Source organism: Microchirus variegatus (assembly GCF_963457635.1).
Source record: "Microchirus variegatus genome assembly, chromosome: 18".
Classification (NCBI taxonomy): domain Eukaryota; kingdom Metazoa; phylum Chordata; class Actinopteri; order Pleuronectiformes; family Soleidae; genus Microchirus; species Microchirus variegatus.
In genome coordinates, this window is record NC_139819.1 from 4,327,383 (window position 1) to 4,345,035 (window position 17,653).

General features: G+C 42.6%; 1 protein-coding gene across 1 annotated transcript in view; it reads left to right on the forward strand.

The window, feature by feature from the left end:
• The window catches only part of bmp1a (bone morphogenetic protein 1a), a gene marked incomplete at its 5' end in the record, with an annotated part of 60,244 nt that extends 44,608 nt beyond the window's left edge, over positions 1-15,636 (forward strand). Inside the window, 13 exons of the mRNA XM_083904896.1 lie at positions 2,338-2,453; positions 2,566-2,668; positions 3,457-3,573; positions 5,298-5,443; positions 6,069-6,264; positions 6,508-6,633; positions 7,979-8,139; positions 8,312-8,492; positions 9,502-9,627; positions 9,744-9,871; positions 10,686-10,899; positions 11,270-11,520; positions 15,344-15,636. Of these exons, the coding sequence (XP_083761022.1) occupies positions 2,338-2,453; positions 2,566-2,668; positions 3,457-3,573; positions 5,298-5,443; positions 6,069-6,264; positions 6,508-6,633; positions 7,979-8,139; positions 8,312-8,492; positions 9,502-9,627; positions 9,744-9,871; positions 10,686-10,899; positions 11,270-11,520; positions 15,344-15,478 (2,000 nt within the window). The 3' untranslated portion in view covers positions 15,479-15,636. The remainder of the gene's footprint in view (positions 1-2,337; positions 2,454-2,565; positions 2,669-3,456; positions 3,574-5,297; positions 5,444-6,068; positions 6,265-6,507; positions 6,634-7,978; positions 8,140-8,311; positions 8,493-9,501; positions 9,628-9,743; positions 9,872-10,685; positions 10,900-11,269; positions 11,521-15,343) is intronic.
• Positions 15,637-17,653: the final 2,017 nt, after the last annotated feature.

Genomic DNA, 17,653 nt, shown 5'->3' on the forward strand with positions numbered 1-17,653 from the left:
AGTTAATCGCAGGTCAGGCCAGAGTAGTTGAGCCATCAGCGTCGCATTAAAGCTCGACGAATAAACACGGTGTGGTTTTAGAGCAGAACTGGACATTTTGAACTTAAACGGAGCGTGTACGTGTCTGTTGAAGTGTTCTGTCTTCTGCAATTGGAAGCCTGGATGATGTGGCGCACACATTGCGGGGGATGAGGTATTAAGTCTCTCCACGTGTTCTTGGGAGGGAAAAAAAAAAAAAAAGATTCTTATTCTTAAAGAGCCACGAATCTCCCATTTATGTTGCATTCCTGGGAGTGTTTGTCACCCCCAGTGTGTGCCTGAATGCTTGTTAATGGTTTAGTATTGGCAGACCTTTGCAAAGGCCTTATTACACACACACGCACACACACACACACAAGCCGTAGCTTAGGGCTCCTCATTTTATTGCTTACACACAAACCCCGAGGGAAGCAATAAACGCAAACAGTCGGGGGGGGGAGTTGTTTTCCTTACTCCTGCAAAACGCAGCCCAAAGTAAAGATAACACCGAGGTAATAATGAATGCAGACTCAGTTCCCAAGATGGACCTTTGTCGTTTCCTCTTAGTCTTAATTAAACACATCTTTCCCCCCCCCCCCCCCCACTTGGCTGCAGACTCTCGCAGTTGTTCCACAAGCCTGCGTTTTGTGTCGGAATCAATCTTCGCACACTTAGGTTTTTTTTGTCACTGCCAGTGGCATCACGTACATAATGCATCACATCCTCCGGGAGGAGCGGCGGGTTTATTTATAGTAGGTCAGGTTCTATTTTCAGAAGATGCTCCGAGAAAGTGTCGCTCACTCTCTTGTTTTTTTTGTTTGTGCGATCATCATCTGGAGTAGGAGCGAGGACGGGTGGACGGTGGGTGTGGGGGTTGCAGGGGTTGTGTGTGTGAATATTATCAGCAGATGTGCCTTTGAACACAAACGAGTTGCCCTTTACTTCACATCCACTTTAACAATTCCATCATGAAGCGTCTGCCTCTGCGGGCGAGTTTTCAGTGGATTGACTTCACAGCTAACATCTCTACACTCTTAGAAATAAAAGTGCTAAGTAAGTAGAACCGTATAAGGTTCTTCAGCTTGTCCTCATAGGAGATCCCCTTTTGGCTCCAGGTAGAACCATTATATAGGTTATAAAAACCCTTTTAAAACCCTTTATTGAGGAAAGGGCTTTTAAAGGGTTCTCTGGATCAAAATGGTTCTTACTGGAACCATTAGTGTTACCAAGAACCCTTGAAAAACCCTTTCTTCAGGAAAGGTTTTTCAGAAGCAAATGGTTCCAGGTAGAACCTCAGCCCTTGTAGAATAAACCTTTTGGAACCTTTATTTCTACACTCTTCGAAATGAAGTAGAACCATATAAGGTTCTTCGGCTTGTCCTCATAGGAGAACCCTTTTTGGCTCCAGGTAGAACCTTTTTTCTTTTTATAAAGGTTCCACCAAGAAACCCTTTTAAACCCTTTATCCAGGAAAGGGGTTTTAAAGGGTTCTCTGGATCAAAATGGTTCTTACTGGAACCATTAGTGTTACCAAGAACCCTTGAAAAACCCTTTCTTCAGGAAAGGTTTTTCAGAAGCAAATGGTTCCAGGTAGAACCTCAGCCCTTGTAGAATAAACCTTTTGGAACCTTTATTTCTACACTCTTCGAAATGAAGTAGAACCATATAAGGTTCTTCGGCTTGTCCTCATAGGAGAACCCTTTTTGGCTCCAGGTAGAACCTTTTTTCTTTTTATAAAGGTTCCACCAAGAAACCCTTTTAAACCCTTTATCCAGGAAAGGGGTTTTAAAGGGTTCTCTGGATCAAAATGGTTCTTACTGGAACCATTAGTGTTACCAAGAACCCTTGAAAAACCCTTTCTTCAGGAAAGGTTTTTCAGAAGCAAATGGTTCCAGGTAGAACCTCAGCCCTTGTGGAAGGACCCTTTTGGAACCCTTATTTCTAAGAGTGTATAGTCTGAATTTAGTGCTTGTTCTTTGGTGTTTTACTGCGGTTGGCATTCACACTGTTACATTTAAGGCTCTATACGACTTTTTTTTGTGCCCAGCGGTCATATCATCTACTAATATATTGATACATTCACGGGAGCAGCATAACTGGAAAAGTAGATATAAAATTCACACTGACGATTGTCCAACCTTAAGGGACGGTCCATAAAATATGAATGGCACAACAAAACAAAGGCAGTCCAGGCACTTTAGTAGAAAAAAAAAGAATACATGGTTTGATTTTGCTGATCGGCAAGTTTGGGATTTTGACCAATATCGGACCGATACCGATACTGAACACTGAGATTGTGTTTGTGGTGTGTGTGCACAGGATGTGGGGACAGTCTACAGGACAGCAGCGGCAACTTCTCCTCTCCCGGCTTCCCCAACGGATACTCGGCCTACATGCACTGCATCTGGAGAATATCGGTCACACCAGGGGAGAAGGTACGAGAATCTGGAAAGTTCCACCTCAGTTTTGGGGACGCTTTCAAAGACGAGTATTGCTTCTGGCTACTGGCTGCATATACTGAGATGTTTCTGCTGCTTTTTTTTTTAGATCATTCTGAACTTCACCTCCATGGATCTGTACAGGAGTCACCTGTGCTGGTACGACCACGTGGAAATCCGGGATGGATACTGGAGGAAGGCGCCGCTCAAAGGTCAGCATGAACTAGACAGTCCTGTCCACAGTGTTTTTGATTTGTCGAAACAAACAGTCTGCAAGTTAAATATTTTCCTGTAATAAAATAATTCAATTTTTTGTTGTTTTTTAAAACTTTCTCCTCCAAGGATTTTGGATCAGCTTAGACTCTATTGATCCCGTGCCAAAATAGAAATTAAATGAAGAATGATTTTGGTTTTTTGGCTGCATTTGTCTGCTTTTAGCAGCTTTATTCAAACAGTACATGACAATGGGGATCTACATTATGAGCCAATGAATAAAGTATGATCCATATATCTGATATATGTGGAGTTTCATCCATATTCAGGATACAAAAAAAGAAACGTGAGACTTGAAGTGAAAAAAAATATTGATATACTGAAATATTGCAATATTTAATGGAGTGGAGGTTGGTTTTTCTGTTATTTCCTGTTGTATTGAAGTTTCCAACCACTAGTTTTAGGCTTTAGGCCATTTCTGCTCCTCTGGCAAGACAAAAAGAAACACACTGTATGGTTTATGTATATAGCACTGTTTAAAAAAACCTTGCTTACTATATAATAATATATAAAACTGCATATCTTGCCAATTTACAGTCCTAGTGACAAACAGTATGTGAATTTCTTTTCCTTTTTAACTTGGTCTCATTCTTTCACTGTTTTCAGTTTTCCCCTGAAACACTGTGCACTGTGGTGTGGAATGTCAGGACTATGCCACATGTCAGAATAATCAACCTGTTCTCCTTCCCCCCCCCCCCCCCCATGTGCGTCTTCACCTGTGATCCAGGTCGTTTCTGCGGCGATAAGCTGCCAGAGCCCATCATCTCCACCGACAGCCGCCTGTGGATTGAGTTCCGCAGCAGCAGCAACTGGGTGGGGAAAGGTTTCTCCGCCGTTTACGAGGGTAAGCGCTCGCGCCCGGAGACCTTCCACCGCTCTCTTTGTTCCAGCGTGTCGCTCGGCTGACTGAAGGAGGCACGGGCAGACGCGCGTCCAACAATGTGCTTAGTAGCTGCATTAATATCCCCAGGTTTTTGGCTCGCGCGCTGCTGATGTGTCGAGCACTTTAACACTGCATTAATCAGACTTTGGCCGACCCTCGCACTCGGCTCCATTGTTTCCAGACTGTGCAAAAGCTCTGTGTGTAAGCGAGGTCCAGGAAACATGCAAACCTATCTTTGTGAGGACTTTTTGTCTGGTCCCCACAACTTTTAAGGGTTTTTATCAGGTTTTAGGGTTAGAGTTAGGGTTGGAATTAGATTTATGTCCGGGTTAGGGTTAGGCACTAAGTTGTGATGGTCAGGTTAAGTGTTAGGGTTAGGCACTAGGTTGGGTTAGGGTTAGGCACCAAGTTGTGATGGATAGGTTAAGGGTTAGGATTAGGCACCAAGTTGGGTTAGGGTTGGGCAGTAAACTGTGATGGTTAGGTTAAGGGTTGGGATTAGGGTTAGGCACTAAATTGGGTTAGGGTTAGGCACTAAATTTTGATGGTTAAGTTAAGGGTTAGGATTAGGCACTAAGTTGGGTTAGGCAGTAAATTGTGATAGTTAGGTTAAGGGTTAGGATTAGGCACTAGGTTGGGTTAGGGTTAGGCACCAAGTTGTGATGGTTAGGTTAAGGGTTAGGATTAGGCACCAAATTGGGTTAGGGTTAGGCAGTAAATTGTGATGGTTAGGTTAAGGGTTGGGATTAGGGTAAGGCACTAAATTGGTTTAGGGTTAGGCACTAAGTTTTGATGGTTAGGTTAAGGGTTAGGATTAGGCACTAAATTGGGTTAGGGTTAGGCAGTAAATTGTGATGGTGAGGTTAAGGGTTGGGATTAGGGTTAGGCACTAAATTGGGTTAGGGTTAGGCACTAAGTTTTGATGGTTAGGTTAAGGGTTAGGCACTAAGTTAGGTTAGGGTTAGGCACTATGTAGTGATGGTTAAGGTTAGGGTAAGGGGCTAGGGGTACATTGTGTTTGGTCCCCTGAACTTTAAAGAACATTTATCAGGTTTAAGACCTGGTTTTAGGGTTCATGTTAGAGTTAAGGTTAGGCACTAAGTTGTGATGGTTAAGTTAAGGCTAAGGGGCTAGGGAATGCATTAAATCTACAATGTGTCCTCACTGAGTTGTAAAAATAAGTTTCCACATATATTTATACCTTTGTGAGGTCCAAAAAATTTACAAGCCTCTTTGTGGGTGACATTGTGTCTGGTCCCCATCATTTTAAAGGCCTTGTATCAGGCTTAAGACCAGGTTTTAGGGTTAGGGTTTATGTTAGAATTAAGGTTAGGCACTAAATTGTGATGGTAAAGGGTTAGGGTTAGGGGCGAGAGACAAGGTTGTGAGGTGCTTACTTGTATTTGTTATCTCATGGCCTTGTCAGGACCAGTACCTGGACTCTAATGAGTCAGAACCTCATTTCTGAGGAGCCGGTGTCCTGAGAAGAACAGCTGAGCAAACCTGCATGTGTGTGAGTGTGTTTGAGAGATAGAGCGAACTGGTGGAGGAGTCATCACAGTTTATCCACATTGCGTAAATCAGCACAAGTAGTCCCCCCCCCCCCCCCCCCTGTAATTAATAGCTGATGAAATTGCTATCAAGGGAGCTCAGTGGTGTTTTATTGTTTTTACTGTCACATGCAGCCATCTGTGGTGGGGAGGTGAAGAAGGACAACGGCCAGATCCAGTCCCCCAACTACCCCGATGACTACAGGCCGAACAAAGTCTGTGTGTGGAAGATCTCTGTAGCTCAGGGCTACCATGTGGGCCTCACCTTCCAGTCTTTTGAGGTAAGAAGACATAAAAATCCATGGTTATTTATTCATTCAAAGCTAAAACCTTTGGTGATTCTTGTTCTTGGTTATGTTAGGATTCTGCCTCTGTTTGGTCTTCCCGAACAGAAATGATCTAACTAAATTATTTGTTTTCGGTTATACACGACTGTAGACGGTATATAAAGGTGGACAAAAAAGTCTGTGGGAAAAGAAGTCTACATCTGACTTGATTTATGACGGCAGTGAGCATTTTCTTCACGATGTTAATGGTCTCAATTACAAGTTTCAGCTCTTCTACGGTAGAACATGATGTCAATTTTCTTAATAATGTTCCCATTTATAAGGAAAATAGACGACAAATCACAGCACATGTAAGTCCAATATGGGGAGCAGCGGCCAAATTACCAATCTTGAGGCTTCAAAACATGTGTCCAGATTGTTATGGATGACGTCCCAACCTGTTGAAAAAAATAACTTATCGTATATGAATAACATGAGATCTAAACACTGAGAGTCATGTTGGGCTGATATGGTTGATCATTTGATGGATTTTACACTTTTCATTTGCAGATATTGATCCAAGTTACAGAGTTTTTGCTAATTTTATGGCTTGTTTTTAATACCTCTACTTTTCCCTCAGATTGAGAGACATGACAGTTGTGCCTATGATTATCTGGAAGTGCGCGATGGGAACTCTGAAAGCAGCCCACTGCTGGGCCGCTTCTGTGGCTACGACAAACCAGATGACATTAAAACCAGCTCCAACCACCTGTGGATGAAATTTGTCTCGGATGGCTCGGTCAACAAGGCCGGCTTCGCTGCCAACTTCTTTAAAGGTGAAGGGTCGAGGGTCGTAAACTTTGAGGAGGGAACAAACGTTCCGGGCTAAATCTCTCATGCGTGTCACTATCTTTTCTTCAATTTTCTTTTTCCAATACTTACCTTGTACATGCACATTCAGGGCTCTATGGCAGCCTCTTTGCCTGCCTCTGCTGTTGTTATTGAGGGGGTTTTCTTGTAAGCTGTCAGGCCAGGGGGGGGCCAACTAAAAGGGTCCCAATGCATCTTTGTGTTTTCAGAGATGGATGAGTGCTCCAAACCGGACAACGGTCGCTGTGAGCAACGCTGTGTCAACACACTAGGCAGCTACAAGTGTGCCTGTGACCCGGGCTATGAGCTGGCTGCTGACAAGCGCAGCTGTGAGGGTAAGTACAGGGACAAAGAATTACCAGCCCTGCTCACCATGCAATTTACATCCAGCGAGGACTAAACACATTTAGCCACCCAAGCGCAATAAGTACAGCAATTCCAGAAAGCCAGAGAGGATGCAAACAATGATGCATGTGCCGAGTGTGCTGTCATTTAAAGATCTGAGCCACGACAATATTAACTATTATATTTATCTTGAATTATATGTTGTTGTTTATGAACTTACTATGTTTGTACAAGCTGCGCAAAAACGTGTTGACCACTGTTCGCCACCCAGAGGAAATCCACAAGTATATATATATATGTGTGTATATATATATATAAGTGATATATTTTAGAGATTAAATGTTGCATAAACAGTATTAAAGAGAGTCTTAGTACCTGGATTGCAAGATTATCTGCTTTTAGTTGTCAGAATTAAGAATTTCTGAGGTTGCTTGGATTTCCAACTCGGAGTAATCTCAACTTCTCTCTGGATGCGAAGCTCCGACTTCCGAGATGTAAATGGAATGTAGCGTTATACAAGAATACGCTTTAAAGAAAGTAAAAAAAATAAATAAATAAATACTGCGCTTTAAAACTGTGTGCGGTGTGCAGATGCTAACCACAGTCCACGTCTGTAAAAGCCAATTGTTAGCTAGCACACTAACTACATGCTTGCTTGAAAAAAACAACAACGACAAAAAACACATGAAGCTAACTACAATCAACATACTTAATGCTAAACAGTAGTTAGCATACTAACTAAAAACAAACAAACAGTAAAACAACACGCTGTGTACAGATAGGTAACCAGTAGTTAGCATACTAACATAAAAGGCATTAAACAACACGCTGTGTACTGTAATGCTAACTGTTAGCAAATTAACCACAACATTCATTTTTGGGATTTAAAATAAAGTTTTTTTTTTAAAATATTTAGATAACTTTTTTAATTAGTTACAGTTTTAGCATCCAACATTAAATAATATTAAACTCCCCAGTGTAGTAATAAAGATTGCACATTAATTTAAGCTAGCAGGTTTGAGGGAAATGCTCTCCTGCGGTTGCTGTCACCAGTTTTTTGTGTAACTGATCCAAAGTTTACCTCAGTCCTTTCCGTCAGGTCAGGCTGTAATCAGGTTAAATCAGGACACAGAAAGGATTTCAGAGAGCTTTCATTTCACCCGTATGATTTGCGACGCACTGTTTGGAACGTGTCCCAGCGGAGAGACACGTGGTGAAGTAGTTTATTATTATTTCCTGTCAGCACATGTGCATCTGTATTAAGCTAACTGTTTGTTCTTGTCTCTTGTCACGTGTTGTGTGTGTGTGTGTGTGTGTGTGTTTTTTTCTGCACAGCTGCATGCGGAGGCTTCATCACTAAGCTGAACGGCTCGATCACGAGTCCAGGTTGGCCCAGAGAGTATCCGCCCAACAAGAACTGCATCTGGCAGCTGGTTGCCCCCACGCAGTACCGCATCACTCTGCTCTTTGACGTCTTTGAGACTGAGGGCAATGACGTGAGCACTGGGGTTATTTTGAATCGGCACGGGGTGGGTTTGTTCTGTGTCCTCTCTCTCTCAACTCGCCACTTTCAAAGCAAAATAAACCTTTCCTTCTTAATGCTGCACGTTCCAAACATAAAAAAATGAAAGCTCCCCGTCTCATCGCGTGCTCCGTTTCTCCACTCAGGTTTGTAAGTACGATTACGTGGAAGTGCGGAGCGGCCTTTCGGCGGATTCAAGGCTACACGGGAAGTTCTGCGGCGCAGAGAAGCCGGAAGCTATTACCTCTCAGTACAACAACATGAGAATCGAGTTCAAGTCTGACAACACGGTGTCCAAAAAGGGCTTCAAAGCGCAGTTCTTCTCAGGTGAGTCCAAACGTCAAATTCAAAACAACATTAAAGGTGCATTATGTGATAAATCTAAAGCAACTGGCCATAAAATCCTCCTAATATGTCACAGAGACTCATATAACAAACTTAACTCACCAACAACAAAAGTACAGCCAAAATATTTGCATTAAAAAAAATATTTTGCAGACTGCAAATCATGTTTATGTTTTGAAATCATGTTTTGGCATGTGGCGCCACCTACCGCCGTCTACCAATCATTGCAGTCAGTAGAGTCTCAGGTGCCGAGCAACCACGGGTTGCCAGTTACGTCAGAAAACGAAACCTTAAAGACCTCTGTATTTTGAATTTGAGTGTAGTAACCGTTTTTGGCCACTTTCTTACATATGGCACCTTTAAGTAACTAATGCTATTCATTTGAAGATATTCAGCTATTTCACGCAAACAAAGTAGTTATTAGTAATTATTCTCATTCAATAAAATACATGTTTTTGTTATCTTTGGTTTAGTTAACATTTACGTTTTACCGTATTAGAACAATAGCAATGGAACAATTTTGGTTACGGACCGGGTAGCGACAGCTAGCAGCTAAGCTACCGTGTTATTAAACCGTGGCGTCTGTAAACCGTAGATTCAATAAAGTTACAAGTCCAGTTGCGACTGTTTTAATCACTTTTGGACACACGCTGTGACTGGTTCCGTTTTGTTCAGGCTGCTTGTAGTAACATGGCAGCGCAAGATAATGGATGTAATTTATGCAAGGCTCTTACGTATAGTACAAAAAAAACGCTTTACTCCAAGGCTACGAAACCGACCATCATTTTTATTTAAATGCGATTGTACCTCATTAAAAACATACTCCTAGTTGTCATAGTTTGACATTAAAAACCCTCCCAATTGTGACTCACTGGACAATAAAGACCAAGAGAGTGCAGTAATAATGCCATCCATTTGCCGGGTTAGTCACCGCCGTGTCTCAGACTTTAAAGGAAAAAAGTCATCCGTGTCGCCTGCGCTTCCTCCTCAGATAAGGACGAGTGCTCAAAGGAGAACGGCGGCTGTCAGCACGAGTGTGTCAACACCTTTGGGAGCTACAGCTGTCAGTGCAGGAGTGGCTTTGTGCTGCACGAGAATAAGCACGACTGTAAAGAAGGTATTTTCGCGCCTCAATGTGGGGATTTCTTTCTAATCCCCGTTCTTCATTTATCCGTGTGTCACAGAGGTTCGTGTTGACGCGGTGATGTTTTGTTTTTTTTGTCTTTCTTGCAGCTGGCTGTGATCACACTGTGAACAGCGTGAGTGGTATCATCACCAGCCCCAATTGGCCGGATAAATACCCCAGTAAGAAGGCGTGCACCTGGGCTCTCACCACCACTCCAGGCCACCGCATTAAAATCGTACGTTCCCGCTTCCTCCGTGTAATTTCTCTTGTCGGTCGTGAATTTTTATTTGTGCGATCGAAGTGCTGCGTCCATTTAGGGACATCTGTGTTTACTGGGCAGAATTTCCGAAACACAATTATGCCACGACCAACAATGATGTGTGGTTCCTCTTGTCTTCTGTTATTATTATTATGCATCTTTCTTTCGTATATTTGATCCCAAAACTTTTTTTAAAATCTGGTGTGCACGTGTGCTTACTATCAAGATTTGAAGAAAGTATAAATCAAGTTAAGAATAATAAACTAAAATCAGGAAATATTACAGGTGCATTATGTAATAAATCTAAATCAACTGGCCATAAAATCCTCCTAATATGTAACAGAGACTCAGGAATAATGTTCATATAACAAACTGAACTCACCAACAACAACAGTACAGACAAAATATTTGCATTACAAAAAATATTTTGCAGACTGCAAATCATGTTTATGTTTTGAAATCATGTTTTGGCATGTGGCGCCACCTACCGCCGTCTACCGCCGTCTACCAATCATTGCAGTCAGTCGAGTCTCAGCTGCAGAGCAACCACGGGTTGCCAGTTACGTCAGAAAACGAAACCTAAAAGACCTCGGTATTTTGAATTTGAATGTAGTAACCGTTTTTGGCCACATTCTTACATATGGCACCTTTAAGCATTTCTAGTCTAAAGTCTAAACTAGACTTCTGTATCAAAAAGGAGTAGAAAACCTTAGGTTTCAGGTAATTCACTTGTTTCTATGTCATCAATCATAATAATAAATGTATAAACACTGTTATTTTGTTGTCGCAGGCCTTCAATGAGATTGATCTGGAAGCCCACTTGGAGTGTACTTACGATCACATCGAGATTTACGACGGCCGCGACGGAAAAGCGCCAAGTCTCGGTCGCTTCTGTGGCACAAAGAAGCCCCAGCCCATCGTATCCAACGGCAACAAGCTGTTCATTCGCTTTTTCTCGGACAACTCGGTGCAGAAGAAAGGCTTCGAGGCCTCGCACACTGCAGGTGAGGGCAGACGACGACGATGTAAAATCTCAAGAAATCGAGCGTTTACATCAGTTTCCTGCAATCTGCAGTCTCGCCATTAGATGTCGCTAATTCTTACACACTGGAACGTTTGCATTTAGGTTGCAACACACCGACGCGTGTTGTGTTGTTCAGAAGTTTTCTTGGATGTAATGCACGCAAGATTAATCACCACCCAGTCTGAGAATGATTATGAGTCATAGTGAAAACAGAGCGTGTGCGGAAAATCCTTTGTGTTCGTTCAGATGACTGTAAAACAAAACAAATGAGCCACAGCATGTAACGAGCAAATCACTTCTTCTTCTTCTTCTTACTAACAAAACACCCAACTGGACTTTACTCTCCGCAGAGTGTGGAGGTCATCTGAAGGCTGAAGTCAAGACCAAGGACTTGTTCTCCCACGCCCAGTTTGGGGACAACAACTACCCCGGAGCTTCCGACTGCGAGTGGGTGATCTCGGCGGAGAAGGGCTACGGCGTGGAGCTCATCTTCCAGACCTTTGAGATCGAGGAGGAGGCGGACTGTGGCTACGACTACATGGAGCTCTTTGACGGAGATGACACCAAGTCTCCACGGCTGGGGCGCTACTGTGGCTCAGGGGTAAGAACGTGTTCACACACACACACAGCTATTGTTGCGTCTTTCACACTAGATTTTTTTAAGGTTTACCCAGGATTTTTAACCCATGTAATCCTGCTAAAAAAGGCGATTCTCCTTCAGCTACAAATTAATGATTTTAAGGCGCTAATAAAATCAAAATAAGTTGTAAAGAGGAAGTGTTGCTAAAAACAATTCACGCTAGACGGCTATGCTAACTGAAGATAAAAGTGCGTCATTAGCATTGCACTGGAAATGACTTTTCATTACAATGCATCTACCATTAGCATAGCTGTTAGCTATGGATGTGTAGTTTTTTATAAAGTAAGTATTTTTGTAAGTGACTAAAATCTGCCTGTCTTAAGCTAGCTCTTGACACAGAAGCTGTGATAGCCTAGTCAGCGCTAACAACGATATGTCAGTAGGCTACAACCATCCATTGCTGTCGGAAAATGAAGCTAGCGGAGGAGGAAATTAGCGCGTTAGGCTCAGTCTTGCTAAATTACTAAACTACTACATGCTAAACTACTAAAACGCAACTAAACACATTTCTACCAGTAAAGAAAACTGCTAAAAGCTAGCATTAAATAGTTTTTTTTGTGTGTGAGAATAGCATATGTGTGGCTTTTCTATGAAGTTTCATTCGCTTTGGGTATAGCTGAGATTTTTAAACCTGGATGAACCTGTAAAATCTGTAGATTTATTCTTTTCACCCCAGTGTCACCTGTGTCACATACAAGTCAGAAACAAAATAAGTTGGAAGAAGCTAAGAAAACAACACGATGGTTCTTAAATCCCATTAAGCATAAGTATTATGCTATATAGAGATATTTGACCCAGTAATGTGAACTCCTCTCTGGTCATTTTAAGTTGGGATTAAAGAGGTTTATGACCACTGGGAGTGGGTTATCAGTGGCTTTTAGCTCCAACTGGACAGTTTTTCTGTCTGTTTTACAGTATAACAGCAGGAAAACTGACGCCATTGTTGTGGAATTAGCGTTTGCTGTTGAGTAACCTTCATCCGCAGTTTTGACTTTGAACCACCCCGGGGATTTTTGATTCCAGTGCACACTTTAATCGCTTTGTTAAAGTTAATGTGATGCTGCTGTGGGAGGCAGTTGTGCAGTCCGACACAAGCCGTCACTCCCTCGGTGCCCATGGCTTATTACCGTCCCTGGCATTGAGTTGTAAAAGCAAATTAATAAGCCAAATGCTGTGGCTGCACCCGGAGTCGAGGACAATGTGGGTCAGCGGGGAATAGAAACACAAAAGTTTCCTCGGGTCAGAGAACAGCTTGATTTCATTTATACACTTCAGTAATAAGCCGTGTGGCCTTTTACTCACACTTGTTCCTATGAATCATTCGCTGGAGGGGACATAACACCCTCGGAACCCTGGGGAACGACTCCTCAATCAAGTTTCCTTTAATAAAACGGGTCGAAATAAACTGACACAATTCAGTCCAAAGTAGGGTGAAAACTCATTAGAGTGTGGTTGAGATTTCACGTTCAGCCCAAGGGCTTCTCTCGGTTTTTATAGTTGACAACATTACGCCGGCTCGACAATAACATGCATTTGCTTTTCTTTTTTTGTCTTCGAAATCCCATTTCCCAACAAACCAGGACTTATAGTTCTATTGTAAATACGTTATTTGTGTTCTGAATGGCAGCTTTAATCAGCAGTGTGGTTTGTTTACGGTTGTTTACACGAGCGCGGGCTGCTTTGACATCGCCGAAGCTGCAGGGCGGCTGCCGGAGAGCGCCTCAACCAAATAATTATGTTTCACTGTGATGTTCTGAATTGTTATTCATGCGATGGCGGCTATTCGCACAAAAAGCCAGGTTAAGTGCCGCATATTTCTTTCCGTCAATGCAGTTAAATTCAGATTTTGCTTGACTGGAAACATAAACTCGGTAGAAAATGTACAGTTTTATTGCCCCGGCTGGGAAAGAAAAATCACACACTCAGGACTGCATTTTGAGTTTGACAATGACACGTTCATCGTGGCATTGCTTCGATAAGCTTAGACAACGGTTCACCACTTACCCTCCAGGTTTGGGCTGATACGGCAAAGAGTTTTAAGAGTTTTAGAAAATCCACCCGTTGTTTTTACGTAAAGACAGATGCAGGAAACGGCAACGTTGTGCTCGTAAAAAGTGAGACGGCTGCAAACGGGTTTGGCGTTTTGAATGAAAACAAAAAGCAGCTGTATATTATGTGCAGTCAGGTGTGAAGAGCGGTTCAGTCACGCGGTTGTTTTGCCTTTTCCATTGTCAAACCTCGAGAAACGCACCACAAAAGCTTGTCTTCTTCTTGTGATAAACAGCCTCGTGACAAAAGGAACGGACATGGAATTCCAAGTGTTGGAATTTATTGGTGGGCTACACTGCGACACGCCGCTGGTATGATGTTTACGCTGTTTGCGTAGCTGAGTAAATAGCTCCGTAATTTACGCATCCGACCCAACGCGCCCTGTGGTTGACACGCGAGCCGGATCAGGGTGTTCTGTTCCAAACTGCACAGTGGTCAGCCCAACTGCACATGAACGGCGGTATCGTTTATTTTTAGCTGAAATTGTATCACATTTGTGATTTCTTTCTATTATTCTTGTTTCATGGAGACCGAACAGATGCATTAGGTATCGTAGCTCTACAACATAATTGCGCTTTTCCACTACACAGTCCCAGCACGCCTCGCCTCGACTTTACACGGTTTGGTTCGTTTTCCATTTCATGACTACTGACTTGTAAAGCATTTATTTTTGGGCGAACTGAACCATTTAATGAGTCGGTTCATTAAAAAGATTTGTTCACAGAATAGTTCAGTACTTCCTGCATGTACTCCGTCAGATTTTTAGACATATCCTTGCTAAATGCTGGAGATTACCGCAAGTTTTCAGGATTTTTAAGTCTTTTTTACTGATCTGCAGTTTTGTAATTGTTCGGTTTGATTCTAGTCTCGGACGTAGCACTCGCGACTCTCAGACGGTAGTCTGGAAACTCATTTGAGCAGGTACTAAAAAAAAGAACCAGGTACTAGCGCTAATAATGGAAAAGCAATAAAAAATATTGTGACTCTCTAGTGGAAAAGTGAGCATAAGTTGCCAGTCGAAACATATTAATCACTGCAGCATTTACTCAATGGACGGATCTTATCGATTAGCTTAGTTAAATCCAGGTTTTTGAGGCAGGTCGGTGTATTTATGGTTTTTGTTCGTTGGATCAACGTACATTTTCAGGGTTTTGAAGCTGATCTACAGTTTGGAATTGTTCGGTTTGATTCTTTGCCTCGGACGTAGCACTCGGTGAATCAGTGGCCAGCCGTCTGTAAACGTCACACATAGTTTTGTCTCAGATTGCTTGGAAACTCGTCGGAGCAGGTACTAAAAAAAAGCCCCAGGTGCTATCGCTAATCATGGAAAAGCAAAAAAAAAAACGCGACTGTGAAGTGGAAAAGCTCCATAAATTGCCAGATTAGCTTAGTTAAATCCAGGTTTTTGAGCCAGGTTAGTGTATAAAATATGGTTTTTGTTCGTCGGAGAAACGAGCTCACCGCAGCGATCGTCAGTGTATTTTATCGTCCGTGCAAAAGCAGCCAAAGCCTGAACCATAATCAAGTCCCGGGTCCTGGACCCCTCGCATGGCCCCTAACTGTTACCTCTGAAGTGAAAAGCCATTCATCATCGTCACTGCTTTGACTTTGGCTCCGGCATGTGAAAAGTCTTTAACTTTTAATTGAAGTGCAGTCAAAGGAGCAGAAAGTGACAGCATCAAATGAACCTGTTGTCGTCTACCACCCTCCCCCTCCCCCCCCCCCCCCCCCACAGCCTCCAGAGGAGATCTACTCAGCCGGCGACTCCATTGTGATCAAGTTCCGCTCCGACGACACCATCAACAAGAAGGGATTCCACGTCCGCTACACCAGCACCAAGTTCCAGGACACACTGCACTCACGCAAGTGACCAGCGGGGGCCGGAAGGAGCCGCGCAGGGCAAAGGGGCAAGCGGAGGGGCCCCCAGGGAAGGCGCCAGCCTGACGCTCGGAAACCTTCGGCCACCAAGATGAATCAGACACGACAGAACAGCCGCAAGACCACCAACCGCACCTCAGCTCCCAGGGGCTCTAGCTCCCCCCGCAGACAGTGAGGAGTAAAGCCATTCTGCAGTACACCTTGTTTTTACCTTTTTATGGTTAGGATGGGGGGCGGGAGGGAGGGAGGGGGTGAACGTCCACTTTAGGTGGACGAGTAGGGGAGAATTTATTGACCCAGTCCCCTCCATTTAATTTTTTTTATTTTTTTTTATCATTTGTTTCCTCTTTTTTTTTTTCTTTTTTTGAATAAAACATGCCTCGTAACGCGAGGCGCAAAGGAAAAAACCGTGGATTCTCAGGACCTGCAGGAAGGCAGGCATCAGCTGGACGACCTCTGCTTTTGTCGGGCCGGCCCACCACATCCAGGCGGGGGGGGAGGAGAGGAACGAGGACCCCTTCTTCCCTTTGGTTCAAGGATTCCTTATCCGTGAGAGGGTTTAGAAGGACTTGACTTGAGATGTTTTGATACTGTATGTCGGTCAATTGCATGTAAATTACATGGAGCGAAGGAAAAAAATAGTGGCAGCGACAACACCAGCATTTGTAATTGGCATTGTCCTGGCAACCATTAACAAGGAAAACTAAGGAAGCAGTTATCTTATTAAAGGACTAATAAATGAAATGTGGTCCATGTCTTCTGGTTGGTAATCGCTCGCGTGACGACTGGCTTTTACTGAACCTCCATGTATAAAGTAATGTGTATAATCTTTCAAAGGGAACGTGTGCTTTTCTCAGCTCGAACCAGTTAGCACTTTACAGTGAATTGTTCCAAAATCATGAGCTTATGAATTTTTGTGAAATGCAATGCCAGTTCACTTATTTTTAAATGCATTTTATCTCTCTCTCTCTTATTCTTAATTGTTTTTTTTTTTATTATTATTATTATTATTATTATTTGTTTTTTTTCGGTTGTTTTTCTTTGTTTTATTTTTAAGTGCTCCATTTAGTTCCTCAGGCATACTTGAACATTGCGTGTGCCCTGTAACGTGGGGGGTAATAAAAATATGACTTAATGTTTCAGTGTTGATTTACAGATCTGATGTAAAATAATTTCTCTGCAGAGGAAGAAAAAAAAAAAAAAAAAAGCCTTTTCAATGAAGTATTTCTCAAGAACCAAATGAGCCTGGGTATTTATTGTTATAGTAATTACATCATGTATAATGTAAAGGTTGGAAAAGGTACTGTTGAAACTAGCCCTATATTTGCCTTCTAATGTATAGCTATTGGTCTATGTTGAATATAATATGTTGCTCACTCACTCATTCCCTTTTCTCCTTTTTATTTCTTATTCAAATCTGTGACTTTGCAGCGCGTTTGATTTCAGGAGATTTCTTTTCAGAGTAAAAAGCAGCGTCTGTGTCTGTGAAATCAGGTGCAGAGGAGTTTTCTGACGCCCACGAAGAACAACAAACATCCATCATTCATTTTTATCCGTGTCTCCACTATTTATAGAGCAAGTGTGTCACATCAGATACTCGCTCGGACCACGTCTTCCCACCCCCCCCCCCCCCGTTTTTTTTTTCTTTTGTCCCTCAATAATTATTCCATCACTCCTCTTGTTGTGCTCTTCCACGACGGCGAGCCGATCGGTATCGTTGTGTCGAAAACCTGCCAGCGTGGCACTGATTTATGCCTGAAAACTGAGGCTTGTCGTTCTGTGAAACCAGAAACAGAAGGTGCTGCCAAAAAAAATGTGCAGATGTGACAGGACTGAACACGTCCTTCACTTTCGATTTTTCTTGTTTTTGTTGCTTTTGTGTAATCAAACCTTTACTGTTATTATTATTATTATTATCATTATTATTATAACCAGGAATAAAAACCTCTTTTGCAAGAGTGTCCTGGTCAAGGCACAGATGCAACCGCTCAGCATTTCCTGCCACGTATTTAAACAAGAACGAGCCTTGGAAGTGACAAGTGAAGACGGTAACCGCGTGTACTTTTCTGATAAATGTAAGCCTGAAGATATGAAGATAGATTTATACATTATAGATATGCCAGTGTTTGGATCAGACACCATCCAACACTATCACAGCAGAAAGCTC